General features: G+C 41.6%; 1 protein-coding gene and 1 long non-coding RNA gene across 2 annotated transcripts in view; one reads left to right on the top strand and one right to left on the bottom strand.

Moving 5' to 3' along the window:
* LOC127015007 (uncharacterized) overlaps positions 1–26,659 on the top strand; it is a 40,537-nt gene extending 13,878 nt beyond the window's left edge. The window contains exons 4-6 of the long non-coding RNA XR_007766260.1: positions 25,216–25,283; positions 25,441–25,564; positions 26,598–26,659. This is a non-coding gene — a long non-coding RNA (uncharacterized LOC127015007). The remainder of the gene's footprint in view (positions 1–25,215; positions 25,284–25,440; positions 25,565–26,597) is intronic.
* CNRIP1 (cannabinoid receptor interacting protein 1) lies at positions 14,973–21,723 on the bottom strand. Its single transcript, XM_050894703.1, is given in 4 exon segments — positions 14,973–15,899; positions 20,696–20,840; positions 21,546–21,687; positions 21,690–21,723. Coding segments are annotated over 4 exon segments (486 nt in total). The 3' UTR covers positions 14,973–15,734.
* Positions 26,660–26,666: the final 7 nt, after the last annotated feature.

Below are 26,666 nucleotides of genomic sequence, written 5' to 3'. Positions count from 1 at the left end.
ACAAGGTGTATGCAGTGATGATCAGCTGCATTTGACAAGCAGAATCCTCCAAAATACGAAGTTCTCTGTGTGAAAACAGGTCACAGAGCAGAGGAGAAAGATTTTTGTATTATCCTTACGGGAGGGAAGATCTATAAACCTAATTTTTGTTAAACACCAAAAATCCATAAGGGACCAACACCTTATTGTCCCACTTGTATAGAAAGCTTCAACTGGAGGGCTCAACTTTTTAAAGACCAGTCAACCAAATATGGAATATTAGTGCGCAGGAAACCAAACTAAATTATTTCTGGTACTATAGACAGACTTTTTTCCCCAGTTTTCAGTTCCTGAAAAGTTGAGACAACTGGTATTTGGGGGGATGATTGTGCTAGCTTTCTGGTGTGTTGCAAATACAGGTGCAAAAGTTCACAGAACAGTGTTAGAATTGGAGATACAATAGAATTATGCCCTGACTCAGTATGGTTTGTGTACTCTCAAATCCCAGTGAACCTGATGGGGTCTGAAACCTTCTATCGCAAGTGGACTCAGCCCTTTTTTCTACTGTCAATTACTTTTGCTGATTTATTTTTGTTTTAGTATTATTTCCCATTATAGACATGATTAAAAGCAATTTGGAATCATTCCAATACTCGTGTGTATCAGGGAGGGACTAAACTACCAAAAAGGGATCAATTTTGGTTCCTCTGCTTCAGTATGATCAATATGTTTCAAATCTCAGTGAAGATGCCCATATGCTTTCTAAATAATTTTTCTTAAATATCAGGTATTTTTGTGGAAAATTTTAATTTTTAGTTACTTACCCTTCTACTTCAGTGCAGGCACTTTTGCAGGCTCCTGCTCTTATTTAATTGTTGTATTCAAAGTATGGAAAGTAAGAACACTTTTGTCTCTGTTGATATTTCACAGATGCAACTTACTCAGAAATGGCAGTGCATCACATAGAATGTTGTAAATGCTCTTTTTTTTACCAGGCAGGTCAAATATCTTAAATAAAGCTGTTCTGGATCATAAAAGTTTTAAAAGGATTCAATGCCTTCTGTAAAGCTTCATACATGTTGTAATGATGTCCAAGCACCATGTGAGTGTTTCATGTTCCATAAAAGTGAGCTTCCAACTCAATGTATTGACTTTGCTCCTAAGCTGGAGGCACTGTAGTTGCCCAAGTTCAAGTTTCACACTCAAATAGCAGTCTAATTGAAGCAGAAAAGTCCCGATCACTGTTCTGGGTTTTTGTGCTCGCTTCTTGTGCTTGCTTTGCCAGGCAGGAGTTAAATCATGCCCTCTGGAGACTGCAGTTGGACTCTCCAGTCACATCCCCTTTTCTTTAGTTAAAATTGTGGTATGCTTCCTATGCAAGAGTAGGACAAAAAGGAACCATACTGGGATAAAAGATCTGGTACTCATTAATGTTCAGGGTTAAGTAGATATGTAGCTTAGTAAGGATCATACCCTGCCATTTATTTTTGCTAATTTGAAATAAGAGAAAGGGTTGAGGCTAGGAGAAGCTTAGAGAGCCAAATGATTATTTTAACCCTTCATCTTGTTAGAAAGCAATACTTAAAAGGGAAAAAAAAAAACCACACAATGTTTATCCGTCTTATGTCTGTGAGTCATAGTAATTTTACAGGCATGATACAGAAGTAAGTAGTCTATAATATTACTTAGTTATATACAATCTTAGTTATGAAATGATTATTATGGAGAAATGGCTCTTTAGATCAAAACAGTTTTTGTAGAAAATTTTCTGTTACAAAACTTCCAGCTACTAGATCAAACAAATTAAGCATCCCAAACTTCCAGTTAACTTTTTGTGTGTAAATATTTCATTTCTGCTAAATATGCTTGAAAATGAAAAAGTTTTGATAAGGTTTTAGTTGGCATGTGTTTTTCTAAACTCTGTTTGAAAAGTAACTCATTTTTGAAGGATCTTTAGTATTAGGAAATGCTTTAAATTGCAAGGGACAATGGTTCCCTTTTCAGAATTGTCTGAGATTTTTCTGATTCTTACAGCTTCTAATGTCCCTCTTTCTCTCAAGTCCAGTAAAGCAGACAGATGCTTAGGCAATTCTGAAATTCAAGCTATATGTCTAGGTATCTAGCTTTGGTTAAAACATTCTGGATTAGTTTATAAGAGTGATTATTGGAACTGGAGTGAAACCAAGTAATTCTTGTTTCCCAGACTTGAATTCTAATTACCTACCTTGTACTCTGACCTTTGCCTTTTTATCTTAGAGTAAAATCTACTCCAGTGTTTTGTGTTTCTCAGCTGCAGTTTCAAGTTGTAAGAGAGTGATTCTTTTCAGGATTTTTAAAAAGTCCGTAATTTCTTTTCAAATATAGCAAAAAAAAAAAAATCTACTTAAAGAAATAGAACAGGAGTCATGGAATGAGTGTAAATATTGATACGCTGTCTTTGTAAGCTACAAGTCCTACTGGGAAACTTGATGTCAAGTTCACTTTAAGTCCTTGTACTCAAAATAAGTCAAATGAGTGCTGAAAATGCAGTGTTCCTCAGTAAAGATTTTTACTTGACCTAAGGAGATTTAACCTGCCAAGATGATCTTGGCTAGCTTCCAAAATGTATCACTGAGGATGCTTTTTTATTTGCTTTCTATGTTCAAGCTTTTTCAGTATTCACACTGAACTTTCAGGAGACTCTCTGGACATTTCATTTTATGAAACATCAGTAACAGATATAATTATGATGAGAAAAAAAAAGGGACAACCAAGGCAACTTTACACAGCTGTCCCTTTTCCCTCTGGGACTTATTAAGTGTTATACAAACAAGACTCTCTGGTTGCCTTTGCTTGTATTGGGACTTGCGGTCTTTTCTCAAACTATGCTGTCTGGCCTGTTTTGTTTCATTATTAATATTTTGTTAGCAATTTATGTTTACCATAGAGCATGATAATTTTGCAGGGTTAATTACCTGTGAACAGGAGAAGTTTTGTTCTGAAAAATTACCCTGAGCATAGAGTGTGATCTGACATGGTCTGCAGATTGTTTGGATGTATTTTTTTTTCTAAAATGTCAGATAGGGCTTTGATTAAAGAAAATTTAACACCACTAAGTTATCACACCAGAGCTGGCTTTTCTGACTTAACATTTAGCCTTCTGTTTAGCTGACCATGGCCTGCAGCTGAATCTATCTTTGCTAGGGTTGATTATGTGTAAGCCAAAACACAGCCCTCATGCTTATACCATAGTTGACTTTGAAGTAATAGCAAGTATTGAAGACAGGGAAGACTTGTAATATTTTTTTAAGTTATTACTTTAATAGGAGGAAAGAGTTCTGAGCAGCATGTGCTATTTTTTATGTGGCTAGTCATAAATCAAATTGTAAGATCTTTGGAGCAGAAGATGTATTTCGCCTAATCCTTTCTACCCCATTTTGCTCCACAGAGCTTTGATCTGTCGTTAGATCTGTGTGTATAGGTCTGTGTGTATAGCAGTTAGTTATTCATGGCAGAACCGTTTCATGAAACTCGTACAAAGCTGCAGACTAGGTGAGTAGGGTATCTCTAGTGCTCTGAGTGTACAAACCCATAATGCATTCTTAAACACAGAAACTGGTGCCCAGGCTTATTATCTATCACATGCAAAATATGTTTACCCTGATATTTTGAAATTACTACTACAACAGGCGTCAAGGGCTCATTGTTCCCTTTGTGTGCATGTGTTATTCCCACTGTTGACGATGGGAATTAGCTATACACATCAGGAGGAGGATATACCCGTTGGACTAGAACTTACACAGCAGGGAATATGAAATTCTCTAGCTATTAGATGGTGAGAACAGCACAGCTTAAGCATCGCTCCCACTTGGCTTGTCACCTCTGCATTTTGTTATTTTTTGCTAAGGGAACAGTAGTGGAAGTAGCAGCTGTGAAACGTGATGATGGCACAGTGCTACCTTGATAAAAATTGCAGCTCAGAGCTGCAGATCAAGTGTGGCACAGAATTTTGAATGATGGAAGTGAGCTGTTTTTCTGGAAAAAGCAGCCATCCAGGTTAACCCTGGTAAAAGCTGACTGTCACTTGCTGGATTAATAGATGGTTGTCCAGACAGAGGATTGCTTTCGTTTGTGTCCTTTAAAATATATTTTCAAATTTGTATTCAGTTATTTCTTTCAGCTGTTAGGCCAAATTTCTCAAGATGTTATGTTCTTTGAATTACTGTGATTTATTGTTCCTCTTCTAGTACTGTCTGGATAGCTGATACCTTCAGTCGCATGAGTGAAGTTTATGTATGTCAGATATGTATGGACATAAATGGTGTTGGACTTGACATTCTCAGTTTTTTCTGCTATGTAAGTAATTGCATTAGAGGTGGGGTGGGGAGGAGTAATAGTGTGATATAACACAAGGGTCCAAGAATGGTTTAGCTTATAAATGCTTGATCTTTGTTTTTGGGGTTTTTTCCTTCATTTTTTTAATCATCTTTGCTAATCCTGTGTGGAAGCTGTCAGGCGTGGGGCCCTCCAGAACTGTTTAGAGCTCCTACACGTTTCCAAAATGAGAACTGCGAAAGAGATTCAGTCATCTTTGCAAGATAAAAGCTCCCTCCTGTGGAAGAGAGGAACCTTTGCAGTGACTAGGAGCAACGTTAGGGCATAATACTGTGATTTTAAATTAGCAGGAAAAAGGGGCATAAGCCCTGTAGGGGTTTGCAGATGCTGGAATTCAAAACCCTCTTCCCTGTGGTTTTTTCCCAAAGCAGGTTCTTCAGATTTTGTATGACTTCTTTCTAAAAATGTGTGTAAGTTATAGCTGTTTGCTATGTGTAAGCAAAACTGGATAGTTTAAATATAATGTGGCCACAGTGGAATCTTTAGTGTGAAGGGGTCTAAAGCAGCTGATACTTACATAGGTTTTGCTTTCTGTAGCTCTTTGCTGAAAAACCTCAGTAGTTTGGGCACTTCTGTGAATTCCAGTTTGTAGAACTTACATTACTTTTTAAATTCTTTTTATTTTCCCTTTTCTAAGTGTGATAATCTGTTCTGTATATCCTGAAGATCTGTATGAAAATGATTTTGGATCTTGCTGCAATTGGGGGTCCTTGGTAGAAGGCTCTGCTGAGCTCAAAGCCCTGTCTGACCTGGAAAATACAACTGCACAGAAAGCATAAAGATGAATTTGTGATGGAGGAGCTGGAACTAGAACTCATCTTGATATCAAATTTCTGCTAGAAGCAGTATTTTTACCTTTGAGCTGAATAGGATTCATGCTTGTGATCTGAAGGTGGAAGGCTCTAGTTCATTAGCACATTAGCAAAACCCTGAGGCATTTACTTCCATAAATGCTAATGTTATTCCCCTGAGAACGAAGCACTTTGGAGGAGGTGGGGAGAGATAGATCATTTAGCATTACAGTGGAGATTTAAATTTACCAACTCAGATTCGTTGCCAGGTAGAGGACTGAGACAGCACAGAGTGTGCTGACCCACTGCAGAAAAATGCTGTGTTGAGATTGGGTATTGGGATCCTGTTAACTGGCAAAATGCTAAATTATTATCTTGTTCAGAGCTAGCTGGGTTCTAGCTTGTGGCACACAGCAACATGGACATAACTTTGGTTACAGAAGCGTGTGATTTGGCACATTCTTTGTGATAGTAATGGTGAAGTGAGATTTGGTTCTGTCTTTAGAAATTTATGGTGTACCTGTTCATTTCGATACAGTTTGGAGTTATCTTTGAAGTGGGGAATAGTTGCTCTGTTAAGGAAGTAGTATCCTCATTTATAAGAAGTGTGAAGGTGCTATAGCTTGGATGAATAGTCTTTATGATTGTGCATGTCAAGAAATGCAATCCTGAACTTGTGGGAAAGCAGAAATTTCTCATGAGGCTGCATGCATCAAAGGCTAAAGTCAGAGTAATGAGGAATGCTGGTAGAAGTGCCCTATTACTGAGGTTCAGTACTGTGAGAGCTGCCTGGACCTCTGTCTGTCTCTGATCTCCTCCTGGACCACAAAGCACGCAGTGGCTGCTGCTCTTCAGGTGCCAATTTGAATTAAAAGAAACTCGGCAATAGCGAAGGGGAGTCCCTTTTGCATATAAGTACTTGCACTAGGTTCTGCAAGATTGCAGTGTATTTGTGTGGGAGGAGAAGTGGCCTACACAGTTACAAATGGGATGGGGAGTCTTTTTTTTATGTGGCTTAAAGCTTACAGGTGGCTCCTGGGTTTTTAAAGTTCCTTCATGGTACATATTTCCTCTTAGTAGCACCATCTAGTGATTGCCTGGAGTATTTTTGATTGCTGCTTTTTTCCCTCTGGCAATTCTAGTCTGGTTTCTTAAGAAACTGAACCTTGTGTCGAGCACATTTTGTTTTGCTCTTCTTCCTCCTCTGCACCCTTCCACCCCCAATGTTAAATGTTTTTCATGAAAATCAAAAGAGAGGCTGGGGTCCCATACTGAGTTGCTTCGAGTTTTATGAAATTACATATCTGAACAGAGTACAGTGGTTGAAATTAGTGTCCATAATGACAGAAAGACTGCAATATGAGTTGAACTGTAATATTAAAACACCAGAGAATCCACAGGAGATGGACAGGAAATTAGTCTCCATAAGTTCCACGGTTCATTGTGATATACTACTGAGAACAAAAGTACAGTAAAAGTTTTACTATGTTTTTGGTATTCACACGGCAGTGATTTCTGTGAAGTAACTGTGAGCTGGAAGAACATTGTTTCAAATCCCTGAATCCTCAGCAGTTAATTTTCTTTTACTGGAGCTGTGGGAATTGAAATAATGATTAAAAATACAGAGAAGAAAACTTACCAGGGCTAGGCATTTATTCTTGACTGTAATGACTAATAATTTGTACCTGCTCACTTTAAATGAAGTCTTGTTTAAAAATTTGTAGATCATGGATGAAACAGAATTGCAGAGAATTGTCCTGGTGTTTTTGCAGAAATTTAAAGCACTGGTTTGGATTACCTGATGCAGATTGCATTAAAGCCTTGTCCTCCTCCAGGAATTCTGCATCAAAGGGGCTACACAGCAGGTAACTCATAACTGATCTAAGATATGATAGAGCCAGCCTACTTTTTTTACAGCATCCTAAGGACCATCACATCATTTAATCTTTCATTTCTATGACTTTTTATTAAAAGCCCATAAGGTAAGAAGTAGATGGACTAAAATGGATTCCACCTTTTTTCTCCTGAATTGAAGTTCTCCAGTATCAAATAAAATGTGGACTAAAACAAGCTTGAATCTCATGGAATGGAAAGTGTTTCCATGACACTTGTAGTGAGCATATAAAGGAGAAAGATTTCCTGGATTTGACACTTGAACTTGCTGTTAACTTGGGTTTTGGCCCTTTTTATTTGTAAATAATATTTAAAATTGGGGCTAATGTTCAACACATTAAAACACTTCTTTGTGTGTGCTTGTGTTTGTGAACATACATACGAGTATGTGAGTTCGTCATCTTTCTCTCCAGAAAGTAAGAACTGGTTATTTTACCAGATGTACTGTAAAAGAGAAAACTAGATGGCTATTTAAGTTATTGCGTTGTTTGTCCACACAAACTATTAGCTTAGATCAAGATTTGTAGCATGCTGAAATGAAGAATCTGAAAAACAAAAAGAAAATGAATACAGTCTTTAGAACAAGCAAATGAGAACAGTGACAGTGAAACTTGGCTCTGATTTTTTCCTGGGCTACCTTACGCTGTCTTGACAGAGAAAACACTACCTTTCTGTAGGAAGAACAATGTAAAATTGATGCCTTCTGCAGAAATAATCACTTTGGATTTTAGGATTCCAGTTTCTTGATTTTTTTCACAGCCAAGTGTAGCTTGCATGAAGTACTTGTTAGAAGGTGGATTGTTAAACAATTTAGATGTGTCTTTTCTTTGGAGCCAGAGAAGTAAAAACAGGTGGCGTGTGCTAACCAGGGAGAATCTGTGCCCCTTCTCCCAGTATAAGGTTATCTTCTTCATAGTCTGCTCTTCTAGAGAATCAGTAGTGACATAGCAGGTAAGAAGGCTGTGAAGGCAACATGGTTAATGTCTAGATTTTGGTATTTGATTAGAATGAAGATGGGTGAGACAGTTGCTAAGAGGCTAGCCTGGCCATGGTATGATACAGGTTAACACTGTGTTCTATCCAGGCTTCCCTATAAGAATATAGCAAGTCCCTCAGTCTTGATTTACACCTGGGCTGTTCACCAAGGTTTCGTTTCTGTGCGAAAATAGGATGCAGCAGTCGGAGGAAGGAGGCTGCTGCATGTCCACATTTTATCCTGGTGTTGAATTTGGGTTCAGGAAGGGCATGTACCCTGACCTGGGAACTAAGAAGTGCTCTCTTGATTCCCTTAGCCACTTGGTCTTTTTTGTTGTAGCTGTGCCTCATGGGAACGCAGCTCCAAAACTGCAGTGGTGCTACTTGAACCGGAGTGAGAAGAGGCACAAAATCAGAGCAATGAACGCTGCCTGGTCAAGCTATGCCAACTTCTGCTTTGAGTAGTTCCTAGTGTCTCTGAGTGGTGCTGCTCCACAGGGTATTGATGTACTCAGTTGGTATGCCCTCTGTGTAGGAAGTATAAGGGCTTCCTTGCCTATCCCATAATATGGAATATAGTGCTGCTTCCCCCACCCCCTTGGATTATTACATTAAAAGTTATTGAATGACTGGGGATCTTACAAGTTTTGTAAATAGCTACTTACTGCAGAGCCTTCAAGGCAAATGTGTAATAGATTGAACAGCAAATGCTGAGAGAACAGAAGGCCTTTTCTGTCTCTTCATTACGGATGAAAGATAAGATGGGACATTAGGGGATGGTAGGTAAGCTATGACAGTATTCACTGGCAACTACTGACTGCCTGGAGAATGCTCTAGTGAGATCTGAAGAGTTTTGAGATCGGTATGAAATCTGTGGAAAGTTACTGACACTGAGCTTAGTGAGCCAGAAGCTTAAAGCTACTTACCAATAAAAACAATGGGAAGTTCTGTAGGAGATTTTTGAGGTTAGGAGCAGTCTTTCTAGCAGAACCTAGATGGAGTATTAGAGGTGACTGAGATGGAGACTACCAAAAGAATTTTTGGGGGAGTTCTCTGGTATTGTTATATTTTCATATGAAGACTCTTAGTGACTGTTGCCCTCGCTGCCTGTGGGTCAAAAGCTCAGTGTCTTTGAATATGCTCTGAGATTCTCCGGTCTCTCTCTGGCTGTTTCTGTAGTACCATGACTCCAAGCTCATGCCCCTCCACTGTTTTCCCTTTAGATATCTAGACAGAAGCTGGTGTCTCAGATGAGGCATGATCACTCGTGGATTTGTAGAGTAGAGTGCATGGAAAAAAAACGTGTACTTACCTATCCTAGTCATGGTTCTCCAAGAATAAAGGCTATAGGAGGACTGACAAGGTGGCTAATAATCTCCCCTTCCTGTGCTGTTTGGATCCTATCTCAGTCCTGGAGCTAAGTATGTGGCAGCATTCCTTCTTTGCTTGCTTATTTGTGCTTGAGAGCTGCTGCTGAAGCGGAAGGGCTGAAGCAGAAGGAGGTAAGAAATGATAGCTGTTTTTATTTTAAAAACAAAAAAAAAAACTGCAAGAAATTTTTCAGCTCTGCTGGCTCATTATGTAACTGATTCTGTACCTGTATGCAAGCACAAAATGTTAGTTCCTGATCCCTAGAGAAAAAGAAGTATTTTTCTAAGATAGGGCAAATGATCTGTAGAGGAGATCTTTTCACTGTATTTAAAACAACCAGCCTCCCTGGAAGTATTTCCTCAGTGAGTTATACTTAATTTGTATTAAAATGGTTAGGTCTAAATTCTTGCAGTTCTGTTTTAAGCAAGGGCAATTAATCCACATTTTAGCATACTGGGGCAAATTTGTCCCTCATGTTAACTTCATGCATTTTGGTGGAACTTTGTACCAGGAGTGCATTTGGCACCTTTTCTTGGTTTCTTAACTATCCACCTCAAGGGTAGCAAAGTTCAGTGTAAGCATTGTGCATTTGAAAATGAGATGATCAGCACATTTATTGCCTTGTTCTGATAGACAAAATGTTGCAAGTCTCTTGAACAGTGTTCAGTCTGTGACAGAACTGAAAGACACATGAAGCCATTTTTTTTTTTGTTTTAATGCTTTTAAATCTTTGGAGTGCAGTCACATAGTTTCCGTACAGAACATGGATGACTGCAGTTGTATTTTCACACAGTGGTATTTCTTGCATTTGCTCAGCTTGCCTGTAGTGTAGTATTTAGGCAGAGATGTCTCTGAAGCCAGAAGTAAAAATAACAGTTAAAAACAAACATAAAACAAAAAACACCAACTTTAGACTATATAGTCTATACATAGAATTGGCCAGGGCTTGTTCTCTACAATAAGTCTGAAATGTGGAAGTACCTTAGGTGAATCTGTTGGCATAGCAACTTAGACTGAGCAGAAGAGTGCCATCATAGTCAGAAAATGGTATATGTTGTGATATTATTGCATGCTACTGCCACTTCTCTGCAGACAAGGCCCTCTGGGGTTCACTCATTAAACTCATAATGATTCAGCTCAAGCTTCTGAGAGCATTTGGTCCCTGTAGCACATACGCTGTAGCTTAATGTAGATATTACCGATGACGTTATCACAGTCACTCCTGTAACAGCAGGATGGCACCTAACCTTGCAATTACCATGCTGAGAATGGGCAGAAGGTCCATCTTACCTCCAACACAGTTGTATGGTTCTTGCCGCCTTCATCATCAACTAATAGTTTATTATTGCTTCTCTCAGGATTGTTCAAAGGCTGCAGAAGTTACAGGATGGGATACCCGGCTGTTCCTTGCTATTTGGGATAAAGGGAGTAGGAGTGTCTATTCTCTGAGGGAGGGAAACAGAGGCGTTACGGATAGCATACGAAGCACTTGTATGTGGCAGCATTAAGACTCAAGTTTGTCCAAATGAGGAAAAACAGAATATCAAAGCCTTACACTTGGTCAATGCAGATGTGCTGTTACGAATTATTTTTTTAATTTAAGATTTTTGGCATCAACATTGATGGAAAAGCTATCATTGCTTTTAAGCCTTGTCTCCAATGGAGATCTGTTTGTATCTATGTAGTCATACCTGAGTAGTGCAACTCACTGCAAGTCAAAAGATTACAAACTCCAATGATTGCAGTGAGAGAATTCACAAAAGCTTATGATTCTTCACTTGTGTGTATCTTATTATGCTGAGAAATTTAGTGAGTGTTAGAGCACCGTGGAAACAATCTATGTAGTTGTCTGAGTTCTCCAGCACTGTAATGGCAAATGCTGCAGGACCTCCACCACTGACCATCAGCAGTGCTTTCTATAATCCAACTTCACTTCTTTATTTTTTTTGGTAGCTGGTCATTTTCTTCTTATTTATAGTTGAGATACAGTTTGAATCCCTGTGAGTTCTTCTGCAGGAAGAGGCAGGGAAGGTTATATGTAATGTATAAAGTCAGTCATGGGATTATCCTTCCTGAGTGCACAGAACTAAGCTGTGTCAACTAGTAAGAGAAATAATCAACAACTTTGAGGTAGGGACAGAGAAAACGATGCAGAGAGGACTGGTTTGGCTCTTCCTGGATTGATGCAGCCTTGTCTTCCTCAGGCTGAAAGCCAGGGCTCACAGGGATTTGAAGCCTTAAATGCTGGTCTCGGGGAGAGGGGAAAAGGAAGCAGTCCAAGGAATGCTGGCGAAAGCTGCCAAGCATGCAGCAAAGAAGGCCTGTGGGCAGGAGTGCCTGTCTCTCCTAGCCAAAGATCTGGATTAGCTGTGCTAAGGGGACTTTCCAGTCATCACTTGTGAGCTTTGTAGAGCTAAGGGAAAACATGAATGTTGTAAGACTCATTATACTGCTGCTTTGTGCTTCAGGGTTGACACAGCTATTAAGGCAATGCTCAGTGCTTTGAATTCTGAAAGCCACAGCATTTGTTTCAGATCTCAGAAAGAGGTTAGCATTTACAACATGCCACGTCCTTATTTAATCAAAGCTTTACACGGAGACTTTAGAAGAATAGAACTGTTCAACATAGTACATGCATCAAAATTTTACATAGCAAGTGAGGCAGGTGCTCTTAACCAAATGGAAACCAACCTCTACTGGCACGTAAAAGCCTTGTATTACAAAACTTACAGCTTCATTGTACAGAAGTTCTGTTCACATCTTTTATAGGAAGAATGTAATAAACAAGGTTTTCTGATACTCTGCTAGGCTGGAATCAGTAAGGGTCACTCTGCATCTGCAAACCAATGGACAGAGCCTCCGCTGAAGCCAGTGAAACCTCCCTAACTTGTGTTAGTAGGGCATGGAGACTTTATGACATTATTTCTTTTTCAGATACAGTCAGATGGTAGGAGATACCAAAGCCTGTGGTAGCTGCGCTAAACACAAAGCGTTATGCAAACTAATGATCTAATGCAAGCCCTATGCAGGATCGCAACTGTAATAATCATGACTAATAACTTGCTTTTGGATCCTTTTACTCAGCAGTCTGAAAGTGCTAACTGCTACCTAAATATAGATGAAAAAGTGACTCCGAAAGATTCGGTATATTTGTTTCAGTCTTTCTTATGAAAATGAAAGCTGGACACTTCATGAGGAAAATCTTGAAGTCTCTCATGTATAAAACCTTCAGATACAAGTGCTTTGTGGCTTCAGCTGGATTGACACATTGTCAGCATTTTCTGACATTGTAATGGATAAAAATAAATATATATTTAAGCTTAGTGTATTGTGTCCTGTTCTGAATTTTGAAGTTCTGTACAAAAATGGAAATACTAATTAGAAGAAGCTGTGTGAAGAACAAACTTGGCTGGAGAGTAAATGCTGCTGATTGAATAATGCATCAATCTGTCACACAACAGTTTTTTAGTGACTCAAGCTTTATGAATATTTACGAGAGTTGTCCTGGATGAAAGAAATTCAAAACATTTTCCAGGGAACTGCTGAAGTCCTGGGTCTCCTTTACTAGGAGCAAATGTTTGCTTTGTTAGCAAAGCACTTGTTGAGCAAGGGGAAATTGGGACTATTTTGCTTTACATGTACGGAGTATCAGCGCTGGTGGTATGGATACTCAACAAACACCATGTGAATAATCTTCTATTTAGGAATAATGCAAGGCCATCAAGCCACATTTCTGTATGCTTAAACCTCGCCTAGGGGAGAAGGATATAACAGCTGATAAATGTCATTTACACCTTCACCAAGATAAGCTGTTAACCAGTTCTCATCCTTTTTATCACTGCCACTGTCTGTAAAAGGGGTGCTGCAATCCTGGGCAGCGATGTTCAGTCTCAGGATATGGAACCTGCAAGCCAGTTGGTCTGGCTGTTCTCTCCTTCGTTTTAAAAGCAAGTCGTTCCATCTGCAGGCTCTTTCTTGACCACCCTCTGAACTGAATTGCTACAGGACTTGCTAGGACGTAAGAAAAGAGCTGCACTATTTGGCATTAATATGGGCATGAGTATTTACCTTGGGAATGGTGTGCTTCCAGCTAGCTGAGAATAACAGCCCTCCTCTGCCAGGATAGGCTAGATTTATTCACTGTAACATTTCTTAAATGCTGGAGAGCTAGGACATTGTGGGCCAGGGATTTCATAGAAGCTGAACTCAAAGTGAAGGCCTGTCTTACACATTTTAATTTTCCTGGGACAGGAGTTTCTCTGTTAATTTATGTATCATAAGTATTTCTTGCTGATGTGCTTTCAGTTCATATGTACAAACAAAATAAACCAAAGTATGCTAATTGTTGCAGAATAAAATGGCTTTCTAGTAGTGCAGAGATAGAGTTGATTGACAGCTGGAAGTTCAGTATCATTGAAGCCGGCTATCTGGAAATTTCTGCTAAAGTGCTGGCAATAACACTTCTGTCTGAAGTACAGCTTTCATTTGAATTTGTTCAGTTCAGCTTTTTCATTTTAAAGAATTCTTTCTGTAGTCTAGGAAAAGTCTAGGAAAGAAGTTAACGCAGAAGATTATTTCCAGAATTTCATTGCAGTGAAATTTGCCCGTGTAATATTGCCTCAGAGTAGAGATGCAGCTGGCTAGCTCACTGTTTCAGTGGTGTATTACATCAGTGCTACTGTCAGGCTCTTTTGTCTGTAGAAATCTGCAAACAGTCAAGCTTTTTGATTAATAATTCAGTGGAAGAAATTATTTCTTTGGTATTTCACTTCTGACCTAAATCTCTACTTTCCACGCTATGTTAGTGCAACAAAATGCAGTTGAATTTTATCAGTAAGCTCTATTGAGTGTTATCACATTAACTGTCTGCATTCTAGCACACTGGATCTGTATTTCCTAGAAACAGTAGCTTTGGGTAAAGAACATGAGGTACTTCAGACTGGATTCTCAGAAAGCACTGACTACGTACCCTCTGCTGTCTGACTTTCTAAAACACTGCCTTTTTTGATACAGTATTTTCATTTCATTTAGATGGTCATACTAGAGAAGAAATTGTTTAAGTCCTTTATTACAAAGATCAAAAGTCATGGTTACCATTTACATACACAATTTACAAATTATTCACAAAAGGAGTAACAGATATGCAAGAACTGACAGCTTCAGCCCAAGTTGGGGAGGGGAGAGTGTATTTGTTTCCCTGCTTTAATTACTGAAAGAAAAGATATGTTTGGTTTTTGTTGTCTGTATGCATTAAACACTGATCTAGTGTTTATGTAGCACCTTTAGTCATAACCATGCAAATGCTTACATGCTTATCTTTATTTGAAAGAGTGCAATGCATGTATAAACACGCACTGGGATCTGTACTCTCTTCACACTGCTGAGTGTTTGTTGGTCAGAAATCCTGTTGATTTTGGTACAATACAGTGGTCAGGCTTGAAAAAGTTGATTTGTAGGATTTTACTGATTTGAGCAATGTGTCGTTAAAACAAAAATGGAGATTACTATCAAAACTCTAAGAACTAAATAAAGTATGGCTGCTCTATCTTTCAAGAATACTATATGGTCTTAAGATAGATATTAGCCGTGTTGTTAGATGTCTTTGATACCACAACTGATTTATTGCTTTTCCTTCATTCAGGTTAGCTTGTTTTATACCATTTCCTAAAGCTATTTCAGAGACTGGGAAACTTAACAACAAAGAATCCTATTTTGAGAGATCTGGTAAATTAGCAGACTTTTCACAGAATATCTTACAGCACTTAACAAAAGGGAGAATGAGTTTCCAAATTCCCTGGTATGAAAGCACAATATCAACAGTGCAGTAGCTGCCATTTAGCTAAACCTACAAATATCCGTAATTTGCACTTTTTGCTGTCCACTGGGATGACATGTACGACAAAATGCTTGAAGGAGCACACCGATTTAGGAGCAAACACAAATATAAATACAGAAATCACCGATGTGATGTTGCACCCAAATTTTAAGCAATAAAGCAAAACACTTCACAAAAGTTGCTACGTCTAGTGGAACCGTTTAGTGGGAATAATCCAAATACTTATGACAGTATTATGATGGTATGACTTTCTACCCAGCTATCAAATATTCTTTACCATGAACTTTTCAGTATTCTCAGGGTGACAGATAAAAAATGTTGCAGATGCCATGGTAAACTTAAAATACAGAAATAGGCAAAGATTTTAGTGGCACCACCTGTATATACAACATAGTTGTTGGAACCTTATGGAACAAAGCAATGTTACAGTATGCCTTTGTTAAGGCTTCTTGCTGGTTTAAAAAGGTAGATTTTTCTTCAGGGAGATTGTCCAGCAGTATTGGTTTCACATCTTTTCAGTGGAAGGTCTCTTTATTGATCCACATAAGACTGCGCGTTTCATTTGGTTTGCATTCGTACTCAATACTGCCAAAACTGTTTCCCCATTGGCAATGATCCCGTTTGTGGTAGTTGTAGAATTTGACTTGCCAGACTGTTTCAAAAACACCAATGTCGTTAAACTGCAAGGAAGAGGGAGTATCAGTGTTAGTGAGCTGATTATTTTGTTGGTTTCTCTATCTTAATGAGAACCAACGCTCTTAGGAAACTACAGAAAGTAAACCAGCTGATATAAGGGTTATTGTTCCTCAAGTCAATAAATCAAAGATCTGTAAAGCCTGCTCTAGCAGTCATAAAGTCTTTTATGCTTAGGCATACATAAAACATGAAGGATCAGATTCTCCATGTACTGTCCTCTTGCACTTATATCAGGGAAAGGCAAGAGAGTAAAAATGTTCAAGTTCCCATATGGATAAATGTTACTAACAGCAAGAATCAAAGCTATAATCCTTCCTGAGATGACACAGCAGTAGCTGGCCTGATGATTTCAAAGTAGCTTGTATATACTGTAGATCATGTAGCAGTGATCTGTAGTGATACAGGCCATCGCTTCACCTTTATACCATACCTAGAGGCTGCAGTTAGGATTAGGAAGATTCCTTCTTTTGCCTAATCTGAAATCTTTAACGTCCCTGTGTTTTGTAGCCTTGTGTTTGCAGTGTCTTGACTGAGACATGCTGCTATTAGACCACTTACTCCTTCCCTGGGATTCTCTTCCGCATTTCACATGAAACTTAAGCAAACGAAGTTCTTTGTGCATTCCTGTAATTGCTAGTTGTACTGTGATAGTGCAGCTTTTCAAACTTAGATATGAGTAACGGAAGGTAGGAAGGAGATAATCAGCATGTTTAGCAGATAAGTGTCTAATACAGTGAAGGAGTAGTGAGACGTTGACTGTAAGTTGTCTGATTGTGCTTGCAACTTTGAAGTGAATGAGACTACGGCTATAGTAAGTTCTGTAGAATAAAATCTCTTTTTAAGCCACTGCTAGACACCCTTACAACATCAGAAAAACCTTATGAGTGAGGCTTTCGAGGATAGATTATGATTTCAGTTATAATGGTGATGTAAAATTTGCATTCCTGTGCCTTGAGACCTTGCAGAGAATCTGAAGCGTTGAGTGTGAAGCCTATATGTATTGCTCTTGGTCCCAGTAGTATGGCTTGTTGATTGTGTTATGTAGTTAGAAGATACTAGATAGTGGACTTAGCGCTACTGAACAGCGCTATTCTTCAACGCTTTTTCCTTTTAAATATTTCCATCACTCATTTTAACGGCAGCTTCTTCACTTGACTGTTTTCCGTTCCCATCATGTGCCTGGGAGCTGACCTTTGATCATCTGCCTATTATAATCGCACTTGCAAAGTCAGTATGAAAGCCCTTTTACACAGTGACTCTTCCTGAGTTGCAAGCAGAGCCTTCTGTATTCAGTTTTCTCAGAAGGACATGTATTTTTATCTTTTAATTCAAGATACGGTTTGTAAGCTGCTGCTGTGTAATGGACATTGCTTTAAACCTTCCCCTAGCCCACTGTGGTAACTTAAATTTAGCCTTGACAACAGCAGGAGCTGCTGCGTGCTGTTAGTGGAAGGTTTTTATTTGGCTCCAGTTCCAAGTGTTACCTTAAAGGAGTAGCTGAAATATTTCTGCTACTTCCTTTGACAAAGAGAGAATCAGATGTACAGGCTATTTTATCGCTCCCAGCAACTAAAACCTTAATTAACAATTTTTTTTAATTAATCATCTTTGATAGTAATTCTGAGACACTCATAATGCAAGATAGTGAAGGTTATTTTGCACATTGGATGTTACTGTGCACAATCCACAAAGAGAAATTGTCAGAGAGGAGCATCAGCCACCCTCAGTGTGGAAACTGAGGAAGAAAAGGCATTTCTAATAGCATTTGTAGAAGGTGATATGATACAAGATGAGCATTTCATTAATGTATGGAGGATCTGAATTTCAACAAGATAGAGGAAGAAAACAAATTCTATCTTCCTCCAGTGACCCAGTTTGCTGAGCTACCCTGAGTAGTTTGACTGCTTTGGATTTCCAGGAGAAGGAAAGAATTAATTGCAGAGCTTTTCTACTACCATGTGCCTCCCCCCCAGCCCAGTACTTAGCAGATGGAGAAGCTTTGTGGCGTAATGAGCATTCTGCATCCTCAGAGCTCCCCTGAATTCCCGTGGCTCCTGCAGCTGAATCCTGGCTCCTTCACTGCGCCTGTATACAGGCTTCCCCAGGGAAGAGGGATGGCCCTACTCTTCGTAGGTCAGGCTTAGAAGCCTATTTCCTTGTCTGCTATTCTCTGTCACCCAGTGCTATAGGCATGAACAGTTATTTAATCGCTCCCTCTGAATTTGCATGCTAGGATGATTTGATGGCTATTTATTACTGGAAATAGAGGTCTAGCTTCTTTATTCAATCTTAGTCTAGTCTGACCGAGAATAAAATGAGACCCAAAGAGAGGTTTCTAACTTAGTTTACACCATTTGCTAGACAGTGTGGCAGTTCTGGATAGTGTGCATAATTGAGCATTCAGGTAACAGAAACGCATCCTCAGATTCTGGAATTCAGAAACAGGATTCTTGTTTTACATGTATAAACTATGGCTGTAACAGGTGAGATGTCTGCTAGCCAGTCAAAGTAGGAGCACAAAGAATTATTTGTTTAAAGTTTTAAAGCAAATGGGAAATAAGTTCTTATGGACCTGTATGGACCTTCTGTCTTTCAGGCATTAGATTGGCAGTATCAGACCAGTTTTTAACTGCAGGACTGACCTCACAATCTGTTTCTAATGTGAGTTCAGATTTTATGCCTTAAATAGTGTCTTTATCTCCCTAGGATGCATCAGGATCCTGCCTGTTCTAGAAAAGGAAGTGGAGGCAGAAGTTCCTCATAGTTGAAGGAAATAGGAAAATTTAAAGCTGTATGCAATAAGCCCAGTTCTGAAGATTCAGGAAGTAGGTATTAGAAGCAGTTTTCAGACTGGGGTATCTGAGGCTCGTTCCCTAAATCTGTTATGGCTCTGTCTAGCTAAGCAACTAAATGATGTGTTAAACATGTAAATCCCTGTTGAGTTGCCTATATTTAATACTTAAAATTATCAAGTGTGGACATCTAAGTCTGTACTGAAGAACCTATCTATCAAGATCAGATCCTAAAAGGGCTTGAGGACCTGCTTAATGCTTGAAAATCCTAATTAGCTTCATGGTTAATATCGCAGGATTTGATTTGTAAAAGCAACTGTTTGGACAAATATTGTGGCTACTCATTCTGATGCTGCAACAAACTATCTCAGAGCTTGTATCTGAAAATCAGACCCTCCTTGCATTTCTTGGAATTACTTCATTTGTGATTTGACTTGGTTTTCTCCATAAGAAAAGTTAAACGTCAGATTTTCAGAGTTCACATCAGTCCTACACTTAAGGATAAAGGTGGCTATCAAAACAGGGGTACCTTAGTCAAAGCAGCTGTTTTTTTGGGAGCACTGCCCTTTCACCTCCTGGTACAAGGACATTGTGAAATATAACTGCAATACTCAACAGTGGCATCCAGCAGCCCTATTCTGCTGGTTGAGAAGTCATACTGGGTGTTTGGTTTTCCTGGGTGTTAAAGGGAGGTGACTGTATAGAAAAGTGATTAACGTGGACAAATACTTCAGGGTAGTCTTATTAACCTAAGATTATGAAGTGGTAACTAATGTGATGTGGGTCTCCAAAATTAAGTTACGCATGCTGCAATTATTAGAAACTCCAAATGGAGATGTTACAGTTCTTATTCAGAAGGGGATTGCCATGCTACATGATGATTCCAGAAAAAAATAGTGAAGATAAAAATCAAGATGAAATCTTGTGTGCACTGAGCAAATAGGAGAAAAAGCTGAAGTCTGGTGGGCTTGGCAAGGTCCTAAACTTGTATAAGTTGGAACAGACCCTTAAGAGAGCTTCACAAGAAGATGGCTTACTGCCCCGTTTCCCCTTTTTGGTAGGGGAGGCATTGAATAAACAGCAGGAATCCCTCACAACTGTAACCAGGAGAGGGAAAAAAATCCAAACAACCAAACCAAAGCCAGAACAAAACAAATCTCCCTCTGCACCCTGAGCACACCACCCAAAGTGTGCTGTGGAAATCTGCCTGCTGCTCTTCCTGTCTTCTGTCAGCTCTGCTGCCTTACAGGCTAAGCTTTTGTCATCTCACTTTGGGGCCATGCCATATACCCATTCTGGCCCTTGGAGCTTCTCTTTAAGGTTGGGGTGAGGAGCCACTTGAATAAGAACTTAGGTTTGTGGATGCGGAGATAATGTGATAATGGAAGCATATAGGGAAAGAAAGGGAGAAGACAGCCTTTGCGGGGGGTGGTGGGGTGGTCGTGTGTGTGTTCTCACGCATGCTTTCAACCTCTGGCAGGCTCTCAGGCATCCTGCAGATGACAAGTGGAAGGGGAGAGAGTAGTCACCCCTTGTGCTTGGGGCATGCTCTGCTCCAGAAAACCTGGCAGTGCCGGCAGGCAAAAGCGGGGTTCCTGTATGCAGAGGGCTTGGGATTGTATTCCTAGCCAGGGACCTTGGTGGGAGTTGCCTGAAGTCTGTAATATGTCCTGCAGAAGAGGTGAGAGGTTCAGCTCACCTTTCTTTCTGCTGCAGCACCCCAAAGGGCTTTGCAGGTCTCTAGAAATCCCCCTACTACTTCCTGGCCCTTGCTGCTCTCTTGGCTTCCCCTTGGGAAGCAGGGCTTGTGTTTTCCAGCTACGCTCTGACCAGCGGTCTTGCTGACACAAAGCAGAGAGGAGAGCAGCAGCTGTGGTCAGACTTTGCCCTGGAATATTTCACCTCCACACCTCTCTCTCGGAGTCAACCCCCTGCTGCTCTCCCTTGTTTTCCCATGCCAAGCTCCCACTGTGCGGAGATCCACATACCTGCATGTTGACCTGGATGGGCTGTCTCTCCCCACTCTTGGTATGGGGCACCCCTTCTGTGTCGTAGATCCCTGTGTAAGAGGCCACCTGTGCATCCCTCGATTTCTCTTCCAGTGGGACATTGACGCCCCCGATGCCCATTGTCCTGCAAAGAGACAGGATCCAGCCTTTCAGCAGCCCCGCAGGTCCCCTTCCCTAGCAGCCTGGAGCCAGCATGTGGGCTGGCAGCCTCTGTGCTGAGGGATGCTTCAGGGATTTTAGCAGACCTCCAGGTGCTGCTGACTCACTGGGACTCCTGAAAAATGGCAGGGCTCTGCAGTCACCCAGGGGAGGTGCAGAAAAGAAAGGCAGGAGGGATCTGATCTTGAGTAGCTGGGGAGAGGTCAGTCTAATCTCTTCTCCAGGGCTGCCCCTCCATGCAGAGCTGGTTCCCCATCTGCATCCTCCCGGGTCTCAGTCTCTGCTTTGCCATGCTGCAACAAGGCTTGGGCATGGTGCACCCCTGACATGCAGGGCCGGAGGGGCCTCTTCCCTCTGCTTCCAGGGCAGACCGCGGGGAAGGAGGGAGAAAAGGAGCTGGGCTTGAAAGAGCTCCGGGAGAAGGTGGGGAGGGAGAGGGAAGGAAGCATCTCCTAAACGCAGCCTCTCTGCCGAGCCAGCCGGGGAAAGCACTGGGAACAGCTGGCCACGGACCTAGAAACGGGGCCACCAACGCAAAAGGGCGGGGAGGGAGAAACCACGGAAATTCCATGCTGTCAGCCTGCCAGGAAAAAATATTAAACCTCTAAAAATAAAGCAATGGGGAAGGGAGGGCCGGGCGAGCCGCCCCGAGCAGGGAGGCTGCACTTACGTGGCCTGGACGGTGCCGGGCCGGAGGGCCACCTCGATCTTGTACTTGGCCCCGGTCAGCAGCTTGATGGTGCGGTTCTGGCCGAAGCGCTGCCCGTCCACCTTGAAATACACCGCCCCGTCGTTGGGCTGGATTTTGAGGGAACGCTGATTTTCACGAGGCCGGGGATGTCACCCATCGCTTGTCGCCGGGGGGGGGGGGGCTGCGGGCTCTGCGCTCGTCTCGCCCCCTCCGCGGAAGGCGGCTGGCCGGGAGAGGAGAGCGAGGCTGCGAGGGAGAGGAAGAGGAGGAGGGAGGAGGAAGAGGAGGGGCTGCCGGATCCCAGCCAGCCCAGCCCTTCCCAAAAGCCGCGGATGATACATTTGGTTTTTTCCCTCCCCCTAATAGCGGCGCAGCATCTGGGCGGCGGATGCGCATCTTCCGCCCACCTCCCCACCCGCCCCATCTCCCGGCTTGGGGGACATTTGCAGCTGCTCAGATTGCAGCCCGTTTCCAGGGAGTTAATCCGGCCCCGATTACTGCAGCTTTAATCCCGCCATTCGTCCCGGAGGGGAGCACGGGGGGCCCGGCCCGGGCAGGGCCGCGTCAGGCGGGCGCCGCCGCCGTTCAGCACCACGGGCGCGGACAGCAGCGCGGGCGGCGCGGGCGGGGAGCGCCCCGCAGGGCTCCTCCGGGGGCGGGCAGCGCCCCGTGGGGTCTCTCATCGGAGGGGACCGCCCTCCAAATCCCCCTGCTGATCCCCTCACCGCGGGGAGCCGTCTCCAGCGGGCTGATCGAGCCCTCTGGGGTGGGCTAAGGCATCTGCATAGCGGTACGCAGGAGCCAGAGCTGCCTGAGAGGGAGGGGAGAGCGGAGAGAGCAAAGACGTGGTTTTGTGGCTCTTCTCTCTCCCTGTACGGCAAAAGGTTTTTGTAAGTCACCACGCCTAGACTGAGGGTCAGTTTCTTGCTCCCTGAAGTCAACAGTCAACATCAATATTTGGTTCAGGGTTTCTGTTGGGATTTTTTTAATCGCTTTATTGCAATCTTCTTATTTTAATAGAAAAAATCCTACTGCAATTGCAGTATCAGATCAGAATCTCTTTTTTTTTAAGTCTAATACTACTCTTTACCAATGGCTGGTACTATTTCTTCAAGGAGAAAGATCTTTGAAACTGGAAGTTGTACCATAATTCAACTCCCCGCAGGTCTCATTCCCATCTAACAGTTAGAGATTGCTTTTAACCCAGGAGCAGGTTTGTGCATCCTTTCCATTCTTTTGCGTTTGTTCTTGTTTGCTGTTAAAACTACAACATTCTTATGGCTAACACAGGACTTGGGCCACAAATATATTTTTTGTTTGATTGGACATTATGGCAGAGTTAATGATTTTGTTAGGAGAATTTCACAGCTACATGTTGCACTGGAGCTTTGACCTTTTCTTTGTTTTTCTAAAACCGGGATGTACACATGGTGGTAAAACATAGTATTGCTAAGCCAAATGGAAGATATAGCATTACCCAGCTGCATTTCTTTGTGTATGCAAGTTAATTAGTGAATTAATTTTATTGTGAACATTAAGCAAAAGAATACATACTGTTGAAAACTTAACCTCTGAAAAAAAAAAAAAAAATCCTACTGTATTTGCCTTGATTAGGTATCCAGCTAAGAATAGGCTTCATAATGTGTCCAGCCAGCCAGGTTTCTGCAAAGATAAGGGTAGGGCATGATCCCTGCCTCTCAGAACTGTGTATGTGATGTTTTGTAAGTAACATCCTACCTTCGATAGCAGTCACTGGCAGCAGGGACTCCCCTATAGGGAAGTTGTTACACAATGCAATCATTGCTTCTCCCACTGAACAGTCGAGAGTGAAACAAATACTATTAAAAATACCCCAACATTTCTCTATGTATGATGAGGTAGCGGCATTATCAACATTAATGTATGAGAAGAATCTTTTGGGCTTGGTGAGTCACCTAAGACTCTTGTATTGTCAAAGGGCACCTGATCAAAGAGTAGTTGCATCTAATCAAGTAGTAAGTTCCAGGAGCAACTCATCCCACAGTGGGGGTCAACATTTGATCACGAATCATACACTGAACTCCATCGATTTGTTGCAAAGATCTGCTGACTTTAAAGGTCCTCAAAAGCAGTCCACCAAAAGTTAGGTAAAATGAATCCCTCCAACCATTGTCAAGGTCAACAATGAATGGTCTTGAAAATATCTTGGAAGTTATCAACCAAGTGGTATGCACAGATGAGGAAGCAGCTGCTCTATATAGATACATATCTCATAACAGTATGGCTCCACAAAAGAAGACCACATGTGCATTGCTCCCTATCTTTTTTGCTCATTGCAAGAGAATTCTCATTTTTCATTATATGCTGCTGAAACTGTTGCACTTTGTGGCTTGTTGAAAGTTTTGCTTGCAGCAATTCCCACTTCTGTAAGTTTAAATGTAATTCAGTATGAAATCACAGAGGCCTTACACACGGGGAATCTGATAGTATCACTTAAAGTGGTGTGTGAAGAATAATGGCCATTGCCAGGTATCAGTTTTACTCGCCTCATGGGCCAGACATATCATGTTGTAGTAAATTGTGTGTAGCTGAAGACATTGATTGCAATTAGTTTCCCAAGTACATGAGAGGTCAGATCTATAACGAGTTTTTTTTCCCTTATTATTTCTGCCTGAATGATCATCTTTGTCTGGACACAGCTCAGGCTGTGACTTTATTCCAGACCATTATGGCAAAAAGTTGCAAACGTGAGGGAGAACTAAAAAAGAACCATATTATGGATTATGTATGCATAGGCTGAGTAACTGTTTTACCATGTGAAAGTGAAACGTGGTGAGAGTAGAACATTTATGAAGAAGGAATTTTAAATGTAGGCATTGCCTTTCTGTTTATCAATCTGATAACTTCACCTGCGTTAGTGCATTTACTTATCTGATCCTACCAGATGCTCTTTATCAGTGTAGATCAAGGGGAGGGGTTGCCTTTGCTAAGTCTTTCTGGGAGGTTAGTTTTGTTGCTGCCCACCTTAATGGCCCTGACCAGCCTCACCTGGGGCCTCCACCCACACCTCTGCCCATGGGCCCTATTTCAGCTCAGCCCTGGGTCTTCAGTGCCTTCCTAAGTTATGCTTAGGAGTGCTGGTCGCCAGCTCTGCCACAGACGTATCCAGCCACTGATGCTGTTGATCTTGTCTTGCAGGCTGACTACCTGGCTTCACTTCAGCCCACCCCTGTGGAGATGCCTGATTCTGTGGGCTGCCCCCTCACTAAGGGTGGTGGGATGGGCCCTGGCTAGAGAAACCTATGCCCTTCCAGTCCCTGTGGGGATTTTCTATGGGTCCTAGCCCTCAGGCTGCTGCATGGTTACTTGACATTAATTGCTTGATATTCTGTAGGGAGCAAAATACCTGCAGGAAGAAGGAGGCAGTGTGGTTTTGCCAGCAGTGCAGAGCAAATATGCTGACGTTTTCAAGATTCAAAGCTAAATAGATTATCATAGACTTAGGACAAGGTCCCATTTCTCCTAAGTCACAGCAGTAATTTACTTCCAGGAACAAAGAGATAAATTTGTTTCTATTCCTCCATTCTCTATGCCTACATTTGAGGGGTGGGGGTTGGAATCTTTAATGTCTTTGTAAAGTACAAATCTGCTTTTTTTGGTTTTTTTTCAGTCCTTCAAATCTGCCTTTTGTTCCCCTGGCACCTGAGGCTTCCCAGCCTGTTGTCTGGAGTCAGCAAGGTATATTAAGCTAATTCCCTTCCCTTGGGGCAGAAACATTGCAGCACTCCCCTATGCCCTGGCAAACTCCTTAGTGCTTTTGAAAGGAGCGGTGAGCCCCCTCAAGTGAGCTGCAGCCAGCATGCTCAGCTATTCTCATCTCTCTTTTTCTTCCCAGAACTAGGAATGTCTTCTTGCACTGCAGCTTCATCCTCCAAGACCTCTCTCTTGTGCCTGGGCCTTCCCTGCTGTGGCTACATTGCCTGCATGTATCACTGATGGGGAACAACTGTAGGGGAGAGGTGAGTACGTCAGAGGTGAGGTTGGATGCATCCAATGAAAAGTCAGAGCTAATATGCAAATAAGCCATGGCCTATGCTTTGTGCTGGTCCAATATGTCAAGAAAACGTTCTGGAGAAATCCATTTGGTCTCTCAACTGCATCCACTCAATATGAACTCTCTATGCATGATAATATGTCAACTGCATAAGCTTTTCAGTATTACCATTTATGCAGGCCTTCCCACTTAGAGTTAATGGACTAATCCTGCTGCATAGCTCCACAATAATTAAATATATAAAATGTGCCTTCAGGTCAGAACAAGACAGTGCATTTATGACGGCCAACCCACAGCATTTAGATTCCAAGGTGACGTGGACAATACGTGTAATAGTCTTTTCATGCTTGCCTCTCTTTGATTCCTTTCTTAACACAGTGCTAAATCTGGAAATGTTCCGGTTTTGGGTTTCTTTTAGAGAAGTGGATGCAAAGCCACAGTCTCTCATTTGCTAAAAATAGCCATATGTGTGATTCTGTATGGAGTGAATTGTGCTGAGACTGGCACCTGCCAGCTCTCAATTTAATACTGTAATTCTTTTGAGACCTCTGCCTCTGCGCAGAAGTGAGAAAGGGTTTTAGTGAACTATAAGCCGGACTGAGTCTTTATCAGCTTTGCAAACCACTTGTGTATATTATTTTTCCCATGTAGACAATCGTTTTGAACATATAGCATTTGATCTAATTTCCCCTGGAAATGCAGCTTGATTTGCTGGGGAGATGCATATTTATGGAGAACTCACGTGCTCGGTTGCAGATGGAGTGGGCTTATGGCATTTACGATGCAGCAAACATGTTTGAAGAACAGCTGTGCAAGGGCTAGTAGAGAGAGCAGTGAAGTTGATGTAAAAAGCTGAGAAACCGCCTGTCTTCCTTGCAGCTGACACATTTATTTGCAAAGATACGGTTCCAATTTTCGGTATAAACGCCTATCAGTCTCTCAGCTAGATCCCTTGCTCAGATAAATGTCGTTGATCGCTTTTTTTTTAATGTTTGCAGGAGTGGCCCCTGAAGTAGCAGAAAAACCCCAGAATTTTTGAGGAAATACAGCAGCAAGATCTCCTGTAC

Source organism: Gymnogyps californianus, chromosome 3, assembly GCF_018139145.2.
Source record: "Gymnogyps californianus isolate 813 chromosome 3, ASM1813914v2, whole genome shotgun sequence".
Classification (NCBI taxonomy): Eukaryota; Metazoa; Chordata; class Aves; order Accipitriformes; family Cathartidae; genus Gymnogyps; species Gymnogyps californianus.
Note: the sequence above shows the minus strand (reverse complement) of the source record. Positions and strands in the feature narration are given on the sequence as shown.